We start from the raw sequence: 21,564 nt of genomic DNA, 5'->3' as shown, positions 1-21,564 counted from the left end.
GGTGTGGTAAGTTAATTAACCTGCAGATTCGAAAGAAGACATAGTCTTCAAATGTATACTCCCACATGGCCGTGATACGAAGCAGTACGAGCCAAGATGGAATGAAATTCACACGAGAGAATTGTCTGATTCACGCTGTACATGTGAACGATAGAGAGGATAACAGTTTTGGCAGCGAGTCAGTACGCCACCTTGTGTCAGCTGAAGAAAGGTTGGCACACAAGTCCGTAGATTTTATAAAATAATTTACAACATGTTTACCCTACTTTTTTTTCCACATAAACGGACATTGAAAAGTAGCCTGAACGTCTGTCATCGTTTTTAGCAAAGATAAAGACGAAAAGGCTACGAGAGGGTGGTAGGAAGACGCTTTGAGTCGCCGCATTTCTGTTTGGCACCGCTAAATGGCGTCAAGACTCTTCTCTGGTGACGACGATGCTCCTTTTCCCGAGACAATCGTTCGTTCCATTTTCTCGAAGCGGTTCCGAGTCGGCTTAGACGAGCGGCTTTGACGTGCTTTGGCGAGAGACTCGAAAAGAGACGGACCTTGTCCGGGGCTTGCCTAGGTGCCTCGGAGCGCACGCTATACCTAGTCTGTGCCTTCTTTATGCCTTCTTTTATCAGTTCTTTTATCCCGGAGTGGCTACAGTTACGCCACCGTAAACGGACTCCTGTAGGCTACAGTTACGCCAGTCTAGCGCACTATAGCTGCAGTCTAGCATTATAAAGTCCTGCGATAACGCCTCCTTTCCAAGGATGCCGCGATAGCTCAACGGGCAGGGGGGGGCGGGGCGCTGGAGGACCGGATGCATGAACCACGGGGCACGTGACGGGTCCGGGGCTCGAATCCCGAAGCGTGCTCTTTTTTTTCTTTTTTTCTTTTTTTCTTTTTTTTTGTATCTAAGCGGCGATATACGATCACCCGCGACTGTGGCTTAACCGCCCGTAGCATGGTGGTTCCAGGGGGGCGAAGCCCCCCTCTGCGACCTATGCTCATTGGGGCGGTTAAGCCCGGAGCGGGGCCGCCACCGACACCAGTAAGGTTTAGGGTTAGGGTTGGATTAGGTACATGAAAAACACGCTTTTTAAGCTCTCTACTCTATAGTGCGCTAGACTGGCGTAACTGTAGCCTACAGGAGTCCGTTTACGGTGGCGTAACTGTAGCCACTCCGTGCTTTCTTTGATTCTGTGTCGTTTGGGGGCTCTCTTAGGCTAATTTTTCTTGTTGACGGCTAGGGAGAATAATACTTTATTGGTCAACGCCAACTCTCCGACTCCGGAAGGCTGTTTCGGTTAGCATGCGTCCGCATTGCAAAAACACGCCGTATGGCCTTTAACGAAGGTCCTTCAGTCGTGGGAGGGTTATCAGATATCCGGTTAGAACCAGGCAGTTGGATTTTCTTCTAGGTCACTGATGGCAATGCAATGCAGAAGTCCCAAAAGTCCCAAAAGGCGTTAACGCAGCTGACGCGCCCGAGTCACGAGAGAAAATTGGTTGAGAATACTGGTTGTATTCACGTGACGATATTTCCATACATGTACCGGAAAAAGAACCGATCGACGGTCCGCGCCGTGCGAGTTCGTTGCCTTGAAAAGAGTTTGGCTGGTTCTGGCCTTTACGTTCAGAGCGCGCCCCTCTAAGAAAGTCTATCGCTCTGTTTGTGTTGGACTGTGCGGCACAAGGATGTACAGTGTAAATACCGCAAGGCGGTATGATATTGGCTCATGTCTACTAATTTTTCTGTGGGAGGGCTTTGGATGACGACAGTAGCCTTTTCCGCATGCGGGTCGGACTCTTTTGGTGCGGTTCGCTAAAGATCGCCGTTCTAGTAGCTGTGGCTTATACAGACCGCAGTTTCGAGCCACGCGTCGAGTGAGTATTTTTTGAGGATTCGTTTTACGGTGCGCCAACGTTTTGCATAAGGCTGTGGATTCGTTCAAATTAATTGCTTAACTTCGTTTCAGCGCAGGTCATTGTGTGCCAGACACAGCACCCGCACAGCGACTCAATTTCGTTCTGCTCAGAGCTTCGAAAAACCGGCTTTACTTACCTGAAACAGAAATCAAAGGCGCTGTTGAGAATTCGCTGAATAAGCGAGGAGGATGTTGCCCACGAACGTCTTGTTGGGGCTGTGTTCTCTGCTCTGCGGTGCCCTATTCACCGTTAACGGCCAAGGCAAGTCGATGAAATGCACGGTCTACTACTAGTCGTAGTGTAGAATTTCGTTCATCGCGTCTTCTACCCTGCAGGCGATTTTCTGCGTCTCTGCATCGCTAGCATATGTTTCCCAGTTGATTTGTCTAGATGTTGCATACAGTTGTATTGTCTGAACAAGCGCAGGTCTCCGTTTGGTGTTCAAAAGACGGCGCATTCCTGAGGGAATCCGCCCGCATTGCGCGTTTGACGTTGTTGACTTTCTTGATTGGTGTCACCGTTAGTGTCAGTTCCGAAATTGTAACGTGTGCTTTGAGTTAGTCTGTCTGTTTTAAAACTTCGCGTTCGCTTTCTCCCTCGCTCATCTTGTCCTTGATCCGCGAATGACTCACTTGATCACTAACTTTATTTAAATTAAACGTACCGCCTTATTTTAAGTCACACGAGAAGAAAAGGCAGTTCTAGGGAATCCGGGTAGAGGAAATTTCCATTGAAAAGAAAGCGGTCTATGAATAGCAATTAATGGGCGTAACTTTTTGGAGACCAAATGGAAGTTACGCTTCTGCTCCAACTGTATGCATCAACGCGCCGCAGTTAATGCAGAAAAGCGTATGAACAATACGACTAAGCATGGGTATTGAATAAACGTACCGCCTCATTTTAATTTACTAATGGGGCACGTGAGAAAAAGGCTGTTCTAGGGAAATGAGTTTGCCCGAGTAGAGGAAATTTCCATTGGAATGAAAGCGGTCTATTAATAGCATTTAATGGGCGTAGCTTTGGAGTGGTTGTAAATATATTACCAAACGGAAGTAGCGTGTATGTTCCAACTGCACGCACTAACGCACCGCAGTTATTTAACGCAGAAACGCGTATAAGCAATATGACTAAGCATGGGTATTGAACTAACGTCCTCTGAAATCAATATATCGCTCCGCCTTTCTTCCCACGGGACAATATGCGCGTGAACGTACTTACCTTGTCATGTCTTAATTATTGATTTTTGTTGGGCCAGAGCTGTTGATAAATGACCCGTCATTAGCACTTACGAAACTTTGTACGTAGAAAACTCAACAACCGAAACAACCACGATTTTGAATACTACAGCAGTGCTTTCATCAACACCACCAACAGAAACTAATTGCAGCAGTAAATTTTATGCCTTCTCTTTCCTCTTTCCTATTTATATTTATATTTAGCTATCAGTGTTCTTCCCGTTGACGTCGATACACAGAGCAGTCTTCTCTCAGCGTCGGTGTCCGTTTTTGTTGTCAATGATGAGAGCGTGTATCCATTGGATACTGGCGTGGCGGTCAATTCGGTTGATGGCATAGCTGAAGTTAAAATTCCTTTTGAGACTACTCTGCTTCTACTCGTTCGAGCACCCGGCTATTCTACGGTGTCGAGATCGTACTATTCCTATTGCTTTACAGGTAGTCGAAAATTTTGAAGTTTTGCCTACCAAAAATTATATGTGTTTTGAAGGACATTCCATCTTTATTTCTTTGAAGCGACGACTAGAGACAGTTTCGTTTACTTACAACGCATCGTCTTCGTTTTCGCTCGTGTCCACAGAATTTCCGCTGTCTCTTGGACTTCACTTTCCGCCGGACGCTCTCAATGTTCCAAACGGAACGCCTTTGGTGGCCAGTTTCAATATCATTGATCCTTTCGACGGCGTGACGCTTGCTCCTCAACTCTTTGCCGAAAGATCGATCTCAGGGAATCGCACGTATCTCGACAGTTTGGCATTGAGTGACATAGCAATTACAAACGCCGAGACAAACGAAACAGTCGCTCTTAAGCGATACGTGGAGCTTGTATTCCAGCTCAACGACACAGCAAATGTAACGAACGGCGAGTTAATTCCCGCGTGGTCGTTTGACGAGTCACGCGGCATTTGGATCGAGGAAGGTCTCGGCGTCATTTCAGTGTCTCCGGGTGGCAATTTCGTGTGGAGTTTAAACATAAGTCGCTTCAGCTGGTGGAACTGCGATAGACCGTGGACAGATAAGAACTGCATCAACGTCAACGTGAGTCACATTCAGAATGGAGACGATGCTCTATCGCCGCTCTCTGGCGCCTTGGTCAGCGTCGAAGGACTCTCTTACAATTACTACGCATCAATTCCGACTGGGCCGACAGGGGAAACGTGCTTGGAAGCGAAGAGAGGAGAGCTAAGCGCAATTCAGGTGATTCATTCAGATTCTCTGTTTGCTTACGAGTGCAACGCGGTGCTTGTATACGGTTCGTCGTCTCCGTCATTTTGCGCGTTGAATTCGCTTCTCTGGACTCCAAATTTAATTGGTGTTGGCGGTGAATGCGAGGAAGTGGACATACTCTGTAAGAATAAGTTGTTTTGTCTTGTTGTTAGGCGCTGATGAAACCTCATTGTTTAGTTGCCGATTGTGGGTCATTGGATGCTCCTGAAGATGGATCTGTTGATCATCCTACGACGGTGTCCGTTTATGGCTCTACGATTTTTGTGGCTACAGCAACGTTTTCATGTCATTCGGGTTTTGTCCTTTCTGGCGAACGTGAACTTAGCTGTCTCGAAACTGGGCTATGGTCTGGTTCGAGTCCCGAGTGTCGTAAGTTGACCGCTGATTGCTCCTTGGTTGGTTAATTTCTTTTTCTTTAGTTATTTTATGTCCAGGACTTTCAGATCCGCTGAATGGATTAAAATCATCAAACGATACAGTTGAAGGAGCGGTTATAGAATTTTCTTGCTCTCACGGTTATTTCCTTAACGGGAGACAGAATCTGACTTGCACTGAGAACGGAAGTTGGTCAGGCGTTGAACCAACGTGCGAAGGTACATCAATTTATGTCTTAGCGTAAAAGCTGTGCATCATTTCGCTACATGTTATTTTGTTTGGTATAGAAATCCCGACTCCTCTTCCGGAAACAACGGCTCCTCTTCTGGAAACAACGGCTCCTCCGGAAACAACGGCTCCTCCAGAAACAACGGCTCCTCCGAAAACAACGGCTCCTTCGGAAACAACCGCTCCTCCGGAAACAACGGCTCCTTCGGAAACAACCGCTCCTCCGGAAACAACGTCTCCTCCAGGAACAACGTCTCCTCCAGGAACAACGGCTCCTCCAGAAACAACGGCTCCTCCAGAAACAACGGCTCCTCCGGAAACAACGGCTTCTCCAGAACCGACTACACCAGAAGCAACGACTCCTGGTCCCACAACTCCGGAACCAACGACTACGAGTAGGATTATGTTATATCGATGCTAGTTTTCGTCATAGCTGTTTTCTTAGATATTGACAAATGTGATTCTGGGCCTTGTCAAAGTAATGGAACGTGTATTGATGGAGTTGGCATGTTCACGTGTCAGTGCGTGGCAGGCTACACGGGAGACCAATGCGAGACAAGTAATTGTTTCATTTTGTTACAATTGTGTCTATAGAGATTTTTATTTCATTCAGACATTGATGAATGTGAGCTATCTCCTTGTGAGAACGGAGGATCGTGCATCGATGGAATTGGCTACTTCACGTGTCAGTGCATGGCAGGCTACACGGGAGACCAATGCCGGACGAGTGAGAGTGTTTTCCTATCTATCTTATATAATCATGTATTTGTATTTTTTTATGTAGACTTGGACGAGTGTGCGTCTTATCCTTGTCAGAACGGAGGAACCTGTACTGACGACATTGACGGCTATACGTGCGTGTGTATTCCAGGTCATACCGGCGACAACTGCGAAACGAGTAACATTCTATTGTTTTGAGTGTACATAAGAAATGATTTCGTTTCTTTTAGATATAGGCGAATGTTTGTCTGATCCGTGTCAGAATGGCGGAATATGCATTGACGATATAAACGCTTTCACGTGCATTTGCATTAGTGGATACACTGGAGACATATGCGAGACAAGTGAGAATTTGCGGTTTGGGGTGGTGTGTGATCGTTTTCTTATTTCGTGAATAATTCTAGACATCGACGAGTGTGCGTCGTCGCCTTGCGAGAACGGAGGAACGTGCATTGATGGAATTGACTATTTCACTTGTCAGTGCATGGCAAACTACACCGGAAAGCAATGCGAAACGAGTAAGGGTGTTTTCGGTCCGGTCTGACGATGTCCTATCTACTTCTCCAGAGTCATGTGGAAAATGCAAACCACCACCGTTCTCTTTGTCTCCCCCACCAATGCCAGAACTTTTGAAGGAGTGTCTTTCAATGCCATGTCAAAATTCGGGATCGTGTATCGAAGAAATGGATGGATATACATGTGATTGCTTAGCTGGTTTTACGGGAGTTCACTGCGAATCAGGTACCTTTTTCTATTATGTCGTATCTATTTTATCACTACGTTTGTGTGTCTGGTTGACCGCAACGAAGTTCGTTATATTTGATTTTGTATAGATTTCACGGAGTGTTATTCTATTCTCTTTCTTAGATATCGACGAATGTGCGTCTTTGCCTTGCAAGAACGGAGGAACGTGCATCGATGGAATTGACGAATTCACGTGTCAGTGCATGACGGGCTATACCGGAGGCACATGCGAAACGAGTATTTTGTCATTTTCTAACGATACGCTTTCTCGTAAAGACTGCTTTTTCTACAGATATTGACGATTGTTCGCCTTCACCTTGCGAGAACGGAGGAACGTGCACTGATTTAGTAGACGATTTCAGTTGTGATTGCGCTGCAGGATTCATTGGAGAAACATGCGAGACAAGTATATTTCTCATTTTCAAAGGATACTCTTTCTGGTAAAAACTGCTTTTTCTACAGATATTGACGATTGTTCGCATTCACCTTGTGAAAACGGAGGAACGTGCACTGATTTAATAGACGATTTCAGTTGTGATTGCGCTGCAGGCTTTACCGGAGACACATGCGAAACGAGTTAGCGAAACTTGATGTTGTAACGTATCTTATACTCTTTTTCTTAGATATCGACGAATGCGAATTTTTTCCGTGTGAAAACAACGGAACGTGCATCGATTTAATAGACGATTTTAGTTGTGATTGCGCTGAAGGATTCAGCGGAGAAACATGCGAGACAAGTATATTTCTCATGTAAAAAGAATATTCTTTCTGGTAAAGACATCTTTTTCTACAGATATTGACGATTGTTCGCCTTCACCTTGTGAGAACGGAGGAACGTGCACTGATTTAGTAGACGATTTCAGTTGTGATTGCGCTGCAGGATTCAGCGGAGAAACATGCGAGACAAGTATATTTCTCATTTTAAAACGAAACTCTTTCTGGTAAAGACTGCTTTTTCTACAGATATTAACGATTGTTCGCCTTCACCTTGTGAGAACGGAGGAACGTGCACTGATTTAGTAGACGATTTCAGTTGTGATTGCGCTACAGGATTCAACGGAGAAACATGCGAGACAAGTATATTTGTCATTTAAAAAGGATACTCTTTCTGGTAAAGACAACGTTTTCTACAGATATTGACGATTGTTCGCCTTCACCTTGTGAGAACGGAGGAACGTGCACTGATTTAGTAGACGATTTCAGTTGTGATTGCGCTGCAGGATTCATTGGAGAAACATGCGAGACAAGTATATTTGTCATTTTCAAACGATTGGCTTTTGTTTAGAGGTTTTTTGTATCATTCATGTAGACTTTGACGAATGCGCGTCTTATCCTTGTCAAAATGGAGGCACTTGCAGTGATGACATTGACGGATACACGTGCGTGTGCATTCCAGGTCATACCGGCGACAACTGCGAAACGAGTAGCATTCTTTGTCTTGGATGTACTTTATAAATTCTATTGATATTTGTAGATATTGGCGAATGTTCGTCTGAACCATGCCAGAATGGCGGAACGTGCGTTGACGAAATCAACGCTTTCACGTGCATTTGCATGAGCGGATACACTGGAGACGTATGCGAGACGAGTAAGAATTAATTTTTTAGAGGTGAAAACATTTCTTATTGCGTTGCATTTTTCACAGATATTGACGATTGTTCGCCTTCGCCTTGCGAGAACGGAGGAACGTGCACTGATTTAATAGACGATTTCAGTTGTGATTGCGCTGCAGGCTTTACCGGAGACACATGCGAAACGAGTTAGCGAAACTTGATGTTGTAACGTATCTTATACTCTTTTTCTTAGATATCGACGAATGCGAATTTTTTCCGTGTGAAAACAACGGAACGTGCATCGATTTAATAGACGATTTCAGTTGTGATTGCGCTGCAGGATTCAGCGGAGAAACATGCGAGACAAGTATATTTCTCATTTTAAAATGAAACTCTTTCTGGTAAAGACTGCTTTTTCTACAGATATTGACGATTGTTCGCATTCACCTTGTGAAAACGGAGGAACGTGCACTGATTTAGTAGACGATTTCAGTTGTGATTGCGCTGCAGGATTCATTGGAGAAACATGCGAGACAAGTATATTTGTCATTTTCAAACGATTGGCTTTTGTTTAGAGGTTTTTTGTATCATTCATGTAGACTTTGACGAATGCGCGTCTTATCCTTGTCAAAATGGAGGCACTTGCAGTGATGACATTGACGGATACACGTGCGTGTGCATTCCAGGTCATACCGGCGACAACTGCGAAACGAGTAGCATTCTTTGTCTTGGATGTACTTTATAAATTCTATTGATATTTGTAGATATTGGCGAATGTTCGTCTGAACCATGCCAGAATGGCGGAACGTGCGTTGACGAAATCAACGCTTTCACGTGCATTTGCATGAGCGGATACACTGGAGACGTATGCGAGACGAGTAAGAATTAATTTTTTAGAGGTGAAAACATTTCTTATTGCGTTGCATTTTTCACAGATATTGACGATTGTTCGCCTTCGCCTTGCGAGAACGGAGGAACGTGCACTGATTTAATAGACGATTTCAGTTGTGATTGCGCTGCAGGCTTTACCGGAGACACATGCGAAACGAGTTAGCGAAGCTTGGTGTTGTAACGTATCTTATACTCTTTTTCTTAGATATCGACGATTGCGAATTTTTTCCGTGTGAAAACAACGGAACGTGCATCGATTTAATAGACGATTTCAGTTGTGATTGCGCTGCAGGATTCAACGGAGAAACATGCGAGACAAGTATATTTCTCATTTTAAAACGAAACTCTTTCTGTTGAAGACTGATTTTTCTACAGATATTAACGATTGTTCGCCTTCACCTTGTGAGAACGGAGGAACGTGCACTGATTTAGTAGACGATTTCAGTTGTGATTGCGCTGCAGGATTCATTGGAGAAACATGCGAGACAAGTACATTTGTCATTCTCAAACGATTGGCTTGAGTTTAGAGGTTTTTTTGTATCATTCATGTAGACTTTGACGAATGCGCGTCTTATCCTTGTCAAAATGGAGGCACTTGCAGTGATGACATTGACGGATATACGTGCGTGTGCATTCCAGGTCATACCGGCGACAACTGCGAAACGAGTAGCATTCTTTGTCTTGGATGTACTTTATAAATTCTATGGATATTTGTAGATATTGGCGAATGTTCGTCTGAACCATGCAAGAATGGCGGAACGTGCGTTGACGAAATCAACGCTTTCACGTGCATTTGCATTAGTGGATACACTGGAGACATATGCGAGACAAGTGAGAATTTGCGGTTTGGGGTGGTGTGTGATCGTTTTCTTATTTCGTGAATAATTCTAGACATCGACGAGTGTGCGTCGTCGCCTTGCGAGAACGGAGGAACGTGCATTGATGGAATTGACTATTTCACTTGTCAGTGCATGGCAAACTACACCGGAAAGCAATGCGAAACGAGTAAGGGTGTTTTCGGTCCGGTCTGACGATGTCCTATCTACTTCTCCAGAGTCATGTGGAAAATGCAAACCACCACCGTTCTCTTTGTCTCCCCCACCAATGCCAGAACTTTTGAAGGAGTGTCTTTCAATGCCATGTCAAAATTCGGGATCGTGTATCGAAGAAATGGATGGATATACATGTGATTGCTTAGCTGGTTTTACGGGAGTTCACTGCGAATCAGGTACCTTTTTCTATTATGTCGTATCTATTTTATCACTACGTTTGTGTGTCTGGTTGACCGCAACGAAGTTCGTTATATTTGATTTTGTATAGATTTCACGGAGTGTTATTCTATTCTCTTTCTTAGATATCGACGAATGTGCGTCTTTGCCTTGCAAGAACGGAGGAACGTGCATCGATGGAATTGACGAATTCACGTGTCAGTGCATGACGGGCTATACCGGAGGCACATGCGAAACGAGTATTTTGTCATTTTCTAACGATACGCTTTCTCGTAAAGACTGCTTTTTCTACAGATATTGACGATTGTTCGCCTTCACCTTGCGAGAACGGAGGAACGTGCACTGATTTAATAGACGATTTCAGTTGTGATTGCGCTTCAGGCTTTACCGGAGACACATGCGAAACGAGTTAGCGAAGCTTGATGTTGTAACGTATCTTATACTCTTTTTCTTAGATATCGACGAATGCGAATTTTTTCCGTGTGAAAACAACGGAACGTGCATCGATTTAATAGACGATTTCAGTTGTGATTGCGCTGCAGGATTCAGCGGAGAAACATGCGAGACAAGTATATTTCTCATTTTAAAACGAAACTCTTTCTGGTAAAGACTGCTTTTTCTACAGATATTAACGATTGTTCGCCTTCACCTTGTGAGAACGGAGGAACGTGCACTGATTTGGTAGACGATTTCAGTTGTGATTGCGCTGCAGGATTCAACGGAGAAATATGCGAAACAAGTATATTTGTCATTTAAAAAGGATACTCTTTCTGGTAAAGACATCGTTTTCTACAGATATTGACGATTGTTCGCCTTCACCTTGTGAGAACGGAGGAACGTGCACTGATTTAGTAGACGATTTCAGTTGTGATTGCGCTGCAGGATTCATTGGAGAAACATGCGAAACAAGTATATTCGTCATTTTCAAACGATTGGCTTTAGTTTAGAGGTTTTTTGTATCATTCATGTAGACTTTGACGAATGCGCGTCTTATCCTTGTCAAAATGGAGGCACTTGCAGTGATGACATTGACGGATATACGTGCGTGTGCATTCCAGGCCATACCGGCGACAACTGCGAAACGAGTAGCATTCTTTGTCTTGGATGTACTTTATAAATTCTATTGATATTTGTAGATATTGGCGAATGTTCGTCTGAACCATGCCAGAATGGCGGAACGTGCGTTGACGAAATCAACGCTTTCACGTGCATTTGCATGAGCGGATACACTGGAGACGTATGCGAGACGAGTAAGAATGAATTTTTTTAGAGGTGAAAACATTTTCTTATTGCGTGGCATTTTTCACAGATATTGACGATTGTTCGCCTTCACCTTGCGAAAACGGAGGAACGTGCACTGATTTAGTAGACGATTTCAGTTGTGTTTGCGCTGCAGGATTCAACGGCGAAACATGCGAGACAAGTATATTTGTCATTTTCAAACGATTGGCTTTAGTTTAGAGGTTTTTTTGTATCATTCATGTAGACTTTGACGAATGCGCGTCTTATCCTTGTCAAAATGGAGGCACTTGCAGTGATGACATTGACGGATATACGTGCGGGTGCATTCCAGGTCATACCGGCGACAACTGCGAAACAGGTAACTTTTTATGGTTTAGAGCGTACGTTTAATTTCACATAGTCTTCTTCGGTAGAGCAAGCTGCAACTGATTCAGCAACTCTAGAACCGACTACAGCAAATCCAGCAACGGAAGGGCCAACTACTGCGGGTCCTACAACTCCGGATCCAACGACTCCTGTACCTACAACTCCGGAGCCAACGACACCCGGGCCTACAACTCCGGAGCCAACCACTTCTGGACCTACAACTCCAGAGCCAACGACTCTTGGGCCTACCACGCCGAAGCCAACCACTTCTGGGCGTACAACTCCGGAGCCAACTTCTTCTGGGCCTACAACTCCAGAGCCAACGACTCCTGGGCCTACAACGCCGGGTCCAACGACTCCTGGGCCTACAACTCCGGAGCCAACGACTACGGGAGTGCCTTCATCATCGACACCGACCAAAATCCCTTATTGCAGCAGTAAGTGTTTATATTGTTCCGCTTTTCTACGTTCTAAAGTATTTTCTTTAGATATCAGTATTATTCCGATTGACTACGATACGCGGCTTACTGTTCTCTCAGCGTCTGTATCCGTTTTTGTTGTCAATGCTGAAAGCGTTTATCCTTTGATCACTGGCGTGACTGTCGATTCCATTCTTGGAGTAGCGGCGGTGAGAATTCCTCTTGAGGCTACTCTTCTTCTACTCGTTCAAGCCTCCGGCTATTCTACATCGTCAAGATCGTACAATTCGTATTGCTCGACAGGTAACCAGAATCGCTTCAACTTTCTCTATACAAGTTCTACGTTTATGTGTGTAGGAAATGTTATCAAAATTGCGTTGAAGCGAAGAGTGGAGGCAGTTGCATTTACTTACAACGCATCGTCTTCTTTTTCCTTCATGTCCACAGATTTTTCGCTGTCCGTTGATTTTCACTTTCCTCCGGATTCTCTTGACGCTCCGACAGGAACGTCTTTGGTGCTCAACCTAAATGTAATCGATCCTTTCGACGGCGTAACGCTTTCTCCTCAACTACTTGCTGAAAGATTGAGCGCAGAGCGCACATATCTTGACAGTTTGGCACTTGGTGACATGGTCATTACAAACGCCGAGACAAACGAAACAGTCAATCTGAAGCGACCTTTTGAGCTTGTATTCGAGCTCAACGGCACAGCAAATGTAACGGACGGCGAGTTAATTCCCGCGTGGTCGTTCAACGAATCACGCGGCATTTGGGTCGAGGAAGGTCTCGGCGTCGTTTCAGTGTCTCCGGGAGGCAATTTTTTATGGAGTTTTAACGCAAGTAGCTTGAGCTGGTGGAATTGCGATAGACCGTGGACAGATAAGAATTGCATCAACGTCAACGTGAGTCACATTCAGAATGGAGACGCTGCTCCATCGCCGCTCTCTGGCGCCTTGGTCAGCGTCGAAGGACTCTCTTACAATTACTACGCCACAGTTCCGACTGGGCCGACAGGGGAAACGTGCTTGGAAGCGAAGAGAGGAGAGCTAAGCGCGATTCGGGTAATTCATTCAGATTCTCTTCTTGCTTACGACAGCGACGAGGTGCTTGTCTACGGTTCGTCTTCGTCATTTTGCGCGTTGAATTCGCTTCTCTGGACTCCAAATTTAATTGGAGTTGGTGGTGAATGCGAGGAAGTGGACATCCTCTGTAAGAATGGGTTGTTTTTGTTTTGTTGTTATTCGCTGATGGAACTTCATTGTTTAGTTGCCGATTGTGGGTCATTGGATGCTCCTGAAGATGGATCTGTTGATCATCCTACGACGGTGTCCGTTTATGGCTCTACGATTTTTGTGGCTACGGCAACGTTTTCATGTCATTCGGGTTTTGTCCTTTCTGGCGAACGTGAACTTAGCTGTCTCGAAACTGGGCTATGGTCTGGTTCGAGTCCCGAGTGTCGTAAGTTGACCGCTGATTGCTCCTTGATTCGTTAATTTCTTTTTCTTTAGTTATTTTATGTCCAGGACTTTCAGATCCGCTGAATGGATTAAAATCATCAAACGATACAGTTGAAGGAACGGTTATAGAATTTTCTTGCTCTGACGGTTATTTCCTAAACGGGAGACAGAATCTGACTTGCACTGAGAACGGAAGTTGGTCAGGCGTCGAACCAACGTGCGAAGGTACATCAATTTATGTCTTAGCGTAAAAGCTGTGCATCATTTCGCTACATGTTATTTTGTTTGGGTATAGAAATCCCGACTCCTCCGGGACCGACTGCGCCACAAGAAACGACTCCTCTTCCGGAAACAACGGCTCCTCCAGAAACAACGGCTCCTCCAGAAACAACGGCTTCTCCAGAAACAACGGCTCCTCCAGGAACAACGGCTCCTCCAGGAACAACGGCTCCTCCGGAAACAACGGCTCCTCCAGGAACAACGACTCCTCCAGAAACAACGGCTCCTCCAGAAACAACGGCTCCTCCAGAAACAACGGCTCCTCCGGAAACAACGGCTCCTCCAGAAACAACGGCTCCTCCAGAAACAACGGCTCCTCCGGAAACAACGGCTCCTCCGGAAACAACGGCTCCTTCGGAAACAACGGCTCCTCCGGAAACAACGGCTTCTCCAGAACCGACTACACCAGAAGCAACGACTCCTGGTCCCACAACTCCGGAACCAACGACTACGAGTAGGATTATGTTATATCGATGCTAGTGTAGTCATAGCTGTTTTCTTAGATATTGACAAATGTGATTCTGGGCCTTGTCAAAATAATGGAACGTGTATTGATGGAGTTGGCATGTTCACGTGCCAGTGCGTGGCAGGCTACACGGGAGACCAATGCGAGACAAGTAATTGTTTCATTTTGTTGCAATTGTGTCTATAGAGATTTTTATTTCATTCAGACATTGACGAGTGTGCGTCGTCGCCTTGCAAGAACGGAGGAACGTGCATTGATGGCATTGACTATTTCACTTGTCAGTGCATGGCAGACTACACCGGAAAGCAATGCGAAACGAGTAAGGATGCTTTCGGTCAGGTCTGACGATGTCCTATCTTCTTCTCCAGAGTCATGTGGAAAATGCAATCCACCACCGTTCTCTTTGTCTCCCCCACCAATGCCAGAACTTTTGAAGGAGTGTCTTGCAATGCCATGTCAAAATTCGGGATCTTGTATAGAAGAAATGGATGGATATACATGTGATTGCTTAGCTGGTTTTACGGGAGTTCACTGCGAATCAGGTACCTTTTCTATTATGTCGTATCTATTTTATCACTACGTTTGTGTGTCTGGTTGACCGCAACGAAGTTCGTTATATTTGATTTTGTATAGACTTCACGGAGTGTTATTCTATTCTCTTTCTTAGATATCGACGAATGTGCGTCTTTGCCTTGCAAGAACGGAGGAACGTGCATCGATGGAATTGACGAATTCACGTGTCAGTGCATGACGGGCTATACCGGAGTCCAATGCGAGACAAGTAATCGTAGCGTTTTTCAGCAATTTGCTTTTTGTAGAGAATTTACTTGTAATTCAGATATCGACGAATGTGCGTCTACGCCTTGTCAGAACGATGGAACGTGTTTTGATGGAATTGACGGATATGCATGCCTGTGCATAGCTGGCTATACAGGAGACGTCTGCGAAATCGGTGAGTTCGCTTCACGCAGTAGACTTGTGTCGAGTATTTCTATTTTTCTAGACATCGACGAATGCGATTCCGTTCCTTGTCAAAATGGAGGCACCTGTAGTGATGGCATCAACGAATTTACGTGTAACTGCGTTCCCGGTCATACCGGAGTTTTTTGCGAGACAGGTAAGCTTTTCCTTTGTTTTAGCGCGAACTTGGAATCTTTATGATTTAGATATTGGCGAATGTTCTTCCGTGCCTTGCCAGAATAACGGAACGTGTGTGGACGAAATCAACCGATTCTCATGCAATTGTACAAGCGCATTCACTGGAGCTCTCTGCGAGACAAGTAGGATTGTGAATCAGTCATCGTTTTTTTTTCAATTTTTCTACTTAGATGTTGACGAATGTGAGTCCGGGCCTTGTCAAAATAATGGAACGTGTTTTGATGGAGTTGGCACGTTCACTTGTCAGTGTGTGACAGGCTACACAGGAGACCAATGCGAAACGAGTGAGGGTGTTTTCGGTTAAGTCTAATGTTATCATGTCTTTGTATTTTTATCCAGACTTTGACGAGTGCGCGTCGCATCCTTGTCTTAATGGAGGCACCTGCATTGACGGCCTCGACGGTTATACGTGCTTGTGCTTTCCTGATCATACGGGCGAAAACTGCGAAACAGGTAAAATTCTATGGTTTTGAGCGTACGTATGATTTCACATAGTCTTTTCCGGTAGAGCAAGCTCCAACTGAGTCAGCAACTCTAGAACCGATTACAGCGAATGAAACAACAAAAGGGCCAACTACTGCGGGTCCTACAACTCCGGATCCAACGACTCCTGTACCTACAACTCCGGATCCAACGACTCCTGTACCTACAACTCCGGATCCAACGACTCCTGGACCTACAACGCCGGAGCTAACGACTCTTGGGCCTACAACTCCGGAGCTAACGACTCTTGGGCCTACAACTCCGGAGCCAACAACTCTTGATCCTACAACTCCGGATCCAACCACTCCTGGGCCTACAACTCCAGATCCAACGACTCCTGGACCTACAACCCCGGAGCCAACGACTCTTGACCCTACAACTCCGGAGCCAACGACTCTTGACCCTACAACTCTGGAGCCAACCACTTCTGGGCCTACAACTCCGGATCCAACGACTCCTGGGCCTACAACTCCGGTGCCAACGACTCTTGACCCTACAACTCCGGAGCGAACCACTTCTGGGCCTACAACTCCAGATCCAACGACTTCTGGACCTACAACGCCGGAGCCAACGACTCTTGGGCCTACAACTCCGGATCCAACGACTCCTGGGCCTACAACTCCAGATCCAACGACTCCTGAACCTACAACTCTGGAGCCAACCACTTCTGGGCCTACAACTCCAGATCCAATGACTCCTGGACCTACAACTCCGGATCCAACTACTCCTGGGCCTCCAACTCCGGATCCAACGACTCCTGGGCCTACAACTCCAGAGCCGACGACTCTTGGGCCTACCACGCCGGAGCCAACCACTTCTGGGCCTACAACTCCGGAGCCAACTACTTCTGGGCCTACAACTCCAGAGCCAACGACTCCTGGGCCTACAACTCCGGAGCCAACGACTACGGGAGTGCCTTCATCATCGACACCGACCGAGATCCCTTATTGCAGCAGTAAGTGTTTATATTGTTTCTCTTTTCTACGTTCTAAAGTATTTTCTTTAGATATCAGTATTATTCCGGTTGACTACGATACGCGGCTCACTGTTCTCTCAGCGTCTGTATCCGTTTTTGTTGTCAATGCTGAAAGCGTTTATCCATTGATCACTGGCGTGACGGTCGATTCCGTTCTTGGAGTAGCGGCGGTGAGAATTCCTTTTGAGGCTACTCTTCTTCTACTCGTTCAAGCCTCCGGCTATTCTACGGCGTCACGATCGTACAATTCGTATTGCTCTACAGGTAACCAGAATCGCTGCAACTTTCTCTTTACAAGTTCTACGTTTATAGGAAATTCTATCAAAATTACGTTGAAGAGAAGAGTAGAGGCAGTTTCGTTTACTTACAACGCATCTTCTTCTCTTTCCCTCGTGTCCACAGATTTTTCGCTGTCCGTTGGTTTTCGCTTTCCTCCGGATTCTCTAGACGTTCCGACAGGAACGTCTTTGGTGCTCAACTTAAATGTAATCGATCCTTTCGTCGGCGTTGCACTAGCTCCTCAGCTATTTGCCGAGAGATTGATCACAGGAAATCGCACGTATCTCGACAGTTTGGCACTGGGCGACATGGTCATTACAAACGCCGAGACAAACGAAACAGTCAATCTGAAGCGACCTGTGGAGCTTGTATTCCAGCTCAACGGCACAGCAAATGTAGCGGATGGCGAGTTAATTCCCGCGTGGTCGTTCGACGACCAACGCGGCATTTGGATCGAGGAAGGTCTCGGCGTCGTTTCAATGTCTCCGGGAGGCAATTTCGTGTGGAGTTTCAACATAAGTCGCTTGAGCTGGTGGAATTGCGATAGACCGTGGACAGATAAAAACTGTATCAACGTCCATGTGGGTTATATTAAGAATGGAGACGTTTCTCCATCGCCGCTATCTGGTGCCTTGGTCAGCATTGAAGGACTCTCTTACAATTACTTCGCGGTAATTCCGACGTCGCCGACAGGGGAAACGTGCTTGGAAGCGAAGAGAGAAGAGATAAGCGCCATTCGGGTGAATGTTTTGGCTTCTGGGTACGTCAGTGACGAAGTGCTTGTACACGGTTCGCCGACTTCGTCTTTTTGCGCTTTATCGTCGCTCCTCTGGACTTCAAACTTACTTGCTGTTGGTGGTCAGTGCGAGGGAGTGGACATATTATGTAAGAATGCGTTATTTGGTTTGTTCTAAACGTTCATTGATCTTTTCTTTGTTTAGTTGCCGATTGTGGGTTGTTGGATGCTCCTCAAAATGGATTTGTTGATCATCCGACGACGGTGTCTGTTTATGATTCTTCAATTTTCGTGGCTACGGCAACGTTTTCGTGTCTGCCGGGTTTTGTTCTTTCTGGCGAAATTGAACTTGCTTGCCTTGAAACAGGACTATGGTCTGGTCCGAGTCCCTTTTGCTGTAAGTTGCTCGCTGATTTTTCCATAGTTGGTAATTTACTTTTTCTTTAGTGATTTTATGTCCTGGACTTTCGGACCCGCTGAATGGATTCAAATCATCAAACCATACAGTTGAAGGAACTGTTATAGAATTTGGGTGCTTTGAAGGTTATTTCCTAAATGTGAGACAGAATTTGACTTGCACTGAGAACGGAAGTTGGTCAGGCATCGAACCAACTTGCGAAGGTACATCAGCTTTGTGTGTGAACCTCTAAGCTTGACAGTGTTTCTGTTTCCTATTAATTAACCGTAAAAATAATAATTTATTTTATTTCATTTTTCTGTTACAGAAATCAAGGAGTGTCTTTCAATGCCATGTCAGAATTTGGGAACGTGTATAGAAGAAATCGATGGATACACATGTTCTTGCGTAGCTGGTTTCACTGGTGATCATTGCGAGTCAGGTACTTGCTTATGTATACTGCGGCTTTCCTGCTTTCATTCAAAATTTGTGAAACAGACATCAACGAATGCGCTTCTATGCCGTGTCAAAACAACGGAACGTGCATAGACAAAATCGATCGATTCACGTGCAATTGTACAAGCGCGTTCACTGGAGCTGTCTGCGAGACGAGTAGAATTGTATTGATTTAATAATCGGATTTAGTTACATTTTCCATTTAGACATTGACGAATGCGCGTCTGCGCCTTGTCAGAACAACGGAACATGTATTGATGGATTTGACGGGCACAGATGCCTGTGCATGGCTGGCTATACAGGAAACATCTGCGAAATCGGTGCGTTGGTATCTCGCCTTCTCCTCTAGAAAGTAATTATACTATTCTAGAAATTGACGAATGCGCGTCTTATCCTTGTCAAAGTGGAGGTACCTGTACTGATGGCATTGACGGGTATATCTGCGTGTGCATTCCCGGTCATACTGGCCACAACTGCGAAACGAGTAACTTTCTTTTGGTTGGAGGGTGCGTTTCATATAATTTTGATGTTTCTAGATATCGGCGAATGTTCGTCTGATCCGTGCCAGAATGGCGGAACGTGTATTGACGAAATTAACGCTTTCACGTGCAATTGCATGAGCGGATACACTGGAGACGTATGCGAGACGAGTGAGTAATATTTGTGGATAAGGGAGCATTTTTGTTATTTTGTGCGATTTTCTAGACTTCGATGAATGCGCATCTTTTCCTTGCAAAAACGGCGGAGTTTGCATTGATGGCGTTGATATGTACACGTGTCAGTGCTTGGCTGGCTACACAGGAGACGAATGCGAAACAAGTGAGAATTTGTTGGTCAAGAAGTGACTTACGTCGTAATTTGATTTTTTTTGTTTTTTTTGTTAGATATTGACGAATGTGCATCTTTTCCGTGCACCAATAGCGGAACGTGCATCGATGGAATTAACGAATTCACGTGTCGGTGCATTGAAGGCTACACAGGAGAGCAATGCGAAACGAGTGAGGGATATACCGTATGTGTTGCAAGGTAGAGTCTTTTTATTCTTTTCTATTTTATAGATATTGATGAATGTGCGTCTTCTCCTTGCGACAACGGAGGATCGTGCATCGATGGAATTGACTACTTCGCGTGTCAGTGCATTGAAGGCTACACAGGAGACCAATGCGAGACAAGTAGTTTTTGCGTTTTTGAAATGGAGGATTTCTCTATAGGCTTCCTGTCTTTTATTCAGATATTGACGAATGTGCGTCTTTTTCCTGTGAAAACGGAGGAACATGCTTCGATGGAGTTAACGAATTCACGTGTCAGTGCATGACAGGCTACACCGGAAACCAATGCGAAACGAGTGAGAGTTTTTCCCGATTGTGTCTTTTGACACCATGTCTTTGTATTTTTATATAGACTCTGACGAATGCGCGTCTTACCCTTGTCAAAATGGAGGCACCTGTACTGACGGAATTGACGGATATGTGTGCGTGTGCATTCCCGGTCATACCGGCAGAAACTGCGAGACGAGTAGCATTCTGTCTTTTTGAGCGTACGTTTTAGCTTATTTTGATATTTTTAGATATTGGCGAGTGTTCCTCTGATCCTTGTCAGAATGGTGGAACATGCTTCGACAGAATCAACGGATTTCTCTGTATGTGTCTCTTTGGTTTTACTGGGCGTCTCTGCGAAAACGGTACTTCTATTTGTGCAAATGTTGTTAAAACTTATGTTGATTTAAAGAAATCGATTTTTGTGAATCTGCGCCGTGCCTGAACGGAGGAACTTGCTCCAGCTTTGTCTCGGGCTATGTTTGTGACTGTATTTCTGGCTACACGGGACAAAATTGTGGAACAGGTATTCATTTTCTACTGATGTTGATCTTGTACTAATTAGGATTTATTTTTGACTTAGACGTGGACGAGTGTTCGGTATCTAACCAGTGCTTAAACGGCGGGACATGCACCAACGTTCCTGGCTCATTTTTCTGCACCTGCGCAGGAATATTCGTGGGAGATCGTTGTGAAATAGGTATATATATACTACTTAACCTAAGCATGGACAACAAACAACTGTATTTACAATTTAGGTTAGAGTTAGAAATGCAAGGCACTAAGCGTTTTAGTTTATTTCGCGCATTGCAACTTTTGCTCATGCAATATTTTAACCTGATGTTATTTGTCTGTTTCAGAGGATCCGAATCTTTATCCGTTTGGCCCAGGCCAAGGCGACAATCGACTTTCAAGTATTGACGACGCTACATCTTCTCCCATTTCCTTACCTACATGTTTTCCATTTGGAAGAAGAAGACATCGCTTCGCCTACGTGCGTACTGCATTTCGCAGTTGTCGGTTCTTTTAATTTGTTGCTTTGTTTTGTATATAGGTATCTAACAACGGGCTCGTATCATTTGACGAAGCGTTCGTCAACGCATTTCCGCAACAGTTTCCAGTGTCAGGTTTCCCTTCTATTGTGGCGCCATTTTGGGCCGACATCGATACTCGTCGTGGCGGCAGCGTTTTCTATCAAGTCTACACCAATTCTCTGTCAGAAATACTTCAACGAGCAAGTGGCGACGTGAAAACGTTTACTGGCGCAACGTTTACCGCCACGTGGGGACTCGTTGGGACGTGGGATCGCGTCCCGAACTACCCAGACGGTCGACCTAACTTCCAGGACACATTTTCATCACTAGTAAGAAAGAAAGTCTACTAAAATGCTAAATGTTTAAAATGCGTATTTCGTTAT

At 45.1% G+C, this 21,564-nt stretch overlaps 1 protein-coding gene across 6 annotated transcripts in view; it reads left to right on the top strand.

Annotated features, from left to right (window-relative positions):
- Positions 1-1,178: 1,178 nt before the first annotated feature.
- The window catches only part of LOC136199958 (uncharacterized), a 29,927-nt gene continuing 9,541 nt past the window's right edge, over positions 1,179-21,564 (top strand). Inside the window, exons 1-79 of one of the 6 annotated variants that reach the window (XM_065990259.1) lie at positions 1,179-1,342; positions 1,408-2,176; positions 3,221-3,304; positions 3,355-3,588; positions 3,641-4,498; positions 4,555-4,746; positions 4,797-4,970; positions 5,040-5,375; positions 5,426-5,539; positions 5,594-5,707; positions 5,765-5,878; positions 5,931-6,044; positions 6,099-6,218; positions 6,268-6,441; positions 6,568-6,681; positions 6,737-6,850; positions 6,907-7,020; positions 7,068-7,181; positions 7,238-7,351; positions 7,408-7,521; positions 7,578-7,691; positions 7,754-7,867; positions 7,919-8,032; positions 8,090-8,203; positions 8,251-8,364; positions 8,421-8,534; positions 8,597-8,710; positions 8,762-8,875; positions 8,933-9,046; positions 9,094-9,207; positions 9,264-9,377; positions 9,441-9,554; positions 9,606-9,719; positions 9,780-9,893; positions 9,943-10,116; positions 10,243-10,356; positions 10,412-10,525; positions 10,573-10,686; positions 10,743-10,856; positions 10,913-11,026; positions 11,089-11,202; positions 11,254-11,367; positions 11,427-11,540; positions 11,604-11,717; positions 11,773-12,162; positions 12,214-12,447; positions 12,502-13,353; positions 13,411-13,602; positions 13,653-13,826; positions 13,897-14,334; positions 14,384-14,497; positions 14,552-14,665; positions 14,715-14,888; positions 15,014-15,127; positions 15,185-15,298; positions 15,350-15,463; positions 15,513-15,626; positions 15,675-15,788; positions 15,844-15,957; positions 16,013-16,942; positions 16,994-17,227; positions 17,276-18,127; positions 18,184-18,375; positions 18,426-18,599; positions 18,704-18,817; positions 18,874-18,987; positions 19,038-19,151; positions 19,202-19,315; positions 19,368-19,481; positions 19,537-19,650; positions 19,716-19,829; positions 19,890-20,003; positions 20,063-20,176; positions 20,233-20,346; positions 20,399-20,512; positions 20,560-20,673; positions 20,731-20,847; positions 21,008-21,141; positions 21,202-21,510. In XM_065990259.1, coding sequence (XP_065846331.1) covers positions 2,104-2,176; positions 3,221-3,304; positions 3,355-3,588; positions 3,641-4,498; positions 4,555-4,746; positions 4,797-4,970; positions 5,040-5,375; positions 5,426-5,539; positions 5,594-5,707; positions 5,765-5,878; positions 5,931-6,044; positions 6,099-6,218; positions 6,268-6,441; positions 6,568-6,681; positions 6,737-6,850; positions 6,907-7,020; positions 7,068-7,181; positions 7,238-7,351; positions 7,408-7,521; positions 7,578-7,691; positions 7,754-7,867; positions 7,919-8,032; positions 8,090-8,203; positions 8,251-8,364; positions 8,421-8,534; positions 8,597-8,710; positions 8,762-8,875; positions 8,933-9,046; positions 9,094-9,207; positions 9,264-9,377; positions 9,441-9,554; positions 9,606-9,719; positions 9,780-9,893; positions 9,943-10,116; positions 10,243-10,356; positions 10,412-10,525; positions 10,573-10,686; positions 10,743-10,856; positions 10,913-11,026; positions 11,089-11,202; positions 11,254-11,367; positions 11,427-11,540; positions 11,604-11,717; positions 11,773-12,162; positions 12,214-12,447; positions 12,502-13,353; positions 13,411-13,602; positions 13,653-13,826; positions 13,897-14,334; positions 14,384-14,497; positions 14,552-14,665; positions 14,715-14,888; positions 15,014-15,127; positions 15,185-15,298; positions 15,350-15,463; positions 15,513-15,626; positions 15,675-15,788; positions 15,844-15,957; positions 16,013-16,942; positions 16,994-17,227; positions 17,276-18,127; positions 18,184-18,375; positions 18,426-18,599; positions 18,704-18,817; positions 18,874-18,987; positions 19,038-19,151; positions 19,202-19,315; positions 19,368-19,481; positions 19,537-19,650; positions 19,716-19,829; positions 19,890-20,003; positions 20,063-20,176; positions 20,233-20,346; positions 20,399-20,512; positions 20,560-20,673; positions 20,731-20,847; positions 21,008-21,141; positions 21,202-21,510 — 13,857 coding nt within the window. In that variant the 5' untranslated portion in view covers positions 1,179-1,342; positions 1,408-2,103. Of the gene's footprint in view, positions 2,177-3,220; positions 3,305-3,354; positions 3,589-3,640; positions 4,499-4,554; positions 4,747-4,796; positions 4,971-5,039; positions 5,376-5,425; positions 5,540-5,593; positions 5,708-5,764; positions 5,879-5,930; positions 6,045-6,098; positions 6,219-6,267; positions 6,442-6,567; positions 6,682-6,736; positions 6,851-6,906; positions 7,021-7,067; positions 7,182-7,237; positions 7,352-7,407; positions 7,522-7,577; positions 7,692-7,753; positions 7,868-7,918; positions 8,033-8,089; positions 8,204-8,250; positions 8,365-8,420; positions 8,535-8,596; positions 8,711-8,761; positions 8,876-8,932; positions 9,047-9,093; positions 9,208-9,263; positions 9,378-9,440; positions 9,555-9,605; positions 9,720-9,779; positions 9,894-9,942; positions 10,117-10,242; positions 10,357-10,411; positions 10,526-10,572; positions 10,687-10,742; positions 10,857-10,912; positions 11,027-11,088; positions 11,203-11,253; positions 11,368-11,426; positions 11,541-11,603; positions 11,718-11,772; positions 12,163-12,213; positions 12,448-12,501; positions 13,354-13,410; positions 13,603-13,652; positions 13,827-13,896; positions 14,335-14,383; positions 14,498-14,551; positions 14,666-14,714; positions 14,889-15,013; positions 15,128-15,184; positions 15,299-15,349; positions 15,464-15,512; positions 15,627-15,674; positions 15,789-15,843; positions 15,958-16,012; positions 16,943-16,993; positions 17,228-17,275; positions 18,128-18,183; positions 18,376-18,425; positions 18,600-18,703; positions 18,818-18,873; positions 18,988-19,037; positions 19,152-19,201; positions 19,316-19,367; positions 19,482-19,536; positions 19,651-19,715; positions 19,830-19,889; positions 20,004-20,062; positions 20,177-20,232; positions 20,347-20,398; positions 20,513-20,559; positions 20,674-20,730; positions 20,848-21,007; positions 21,142-21,201; positions 21,511-21,564 lie in introns of all 6 variants that reach the window. The other 5 variants (XM_065990261.1, XM_065990260.1, XM_065990262.1 and 2 more) reach the window with 5 other exon arrangements.

The sequence above is a fragment of the Oscarella lobularis genome, chromosome 2 (assembly GCF_947507565.1).
Source record: "Oscarella lobularis chromosome 2, ooOscLobu1.1, whole genome shotgun sequence".
NCBI classification, from domain to species: domain Eukaryota; kingdom Metazoa; phylum Porifera; class Homoscleromorpha; order Homosclerophorida; family Oscarellidae; genus Oscarella; species Oscarella lobularis.
This window is presented reverse-complemented; position numbering and strand designations above follow the sequence as displayed.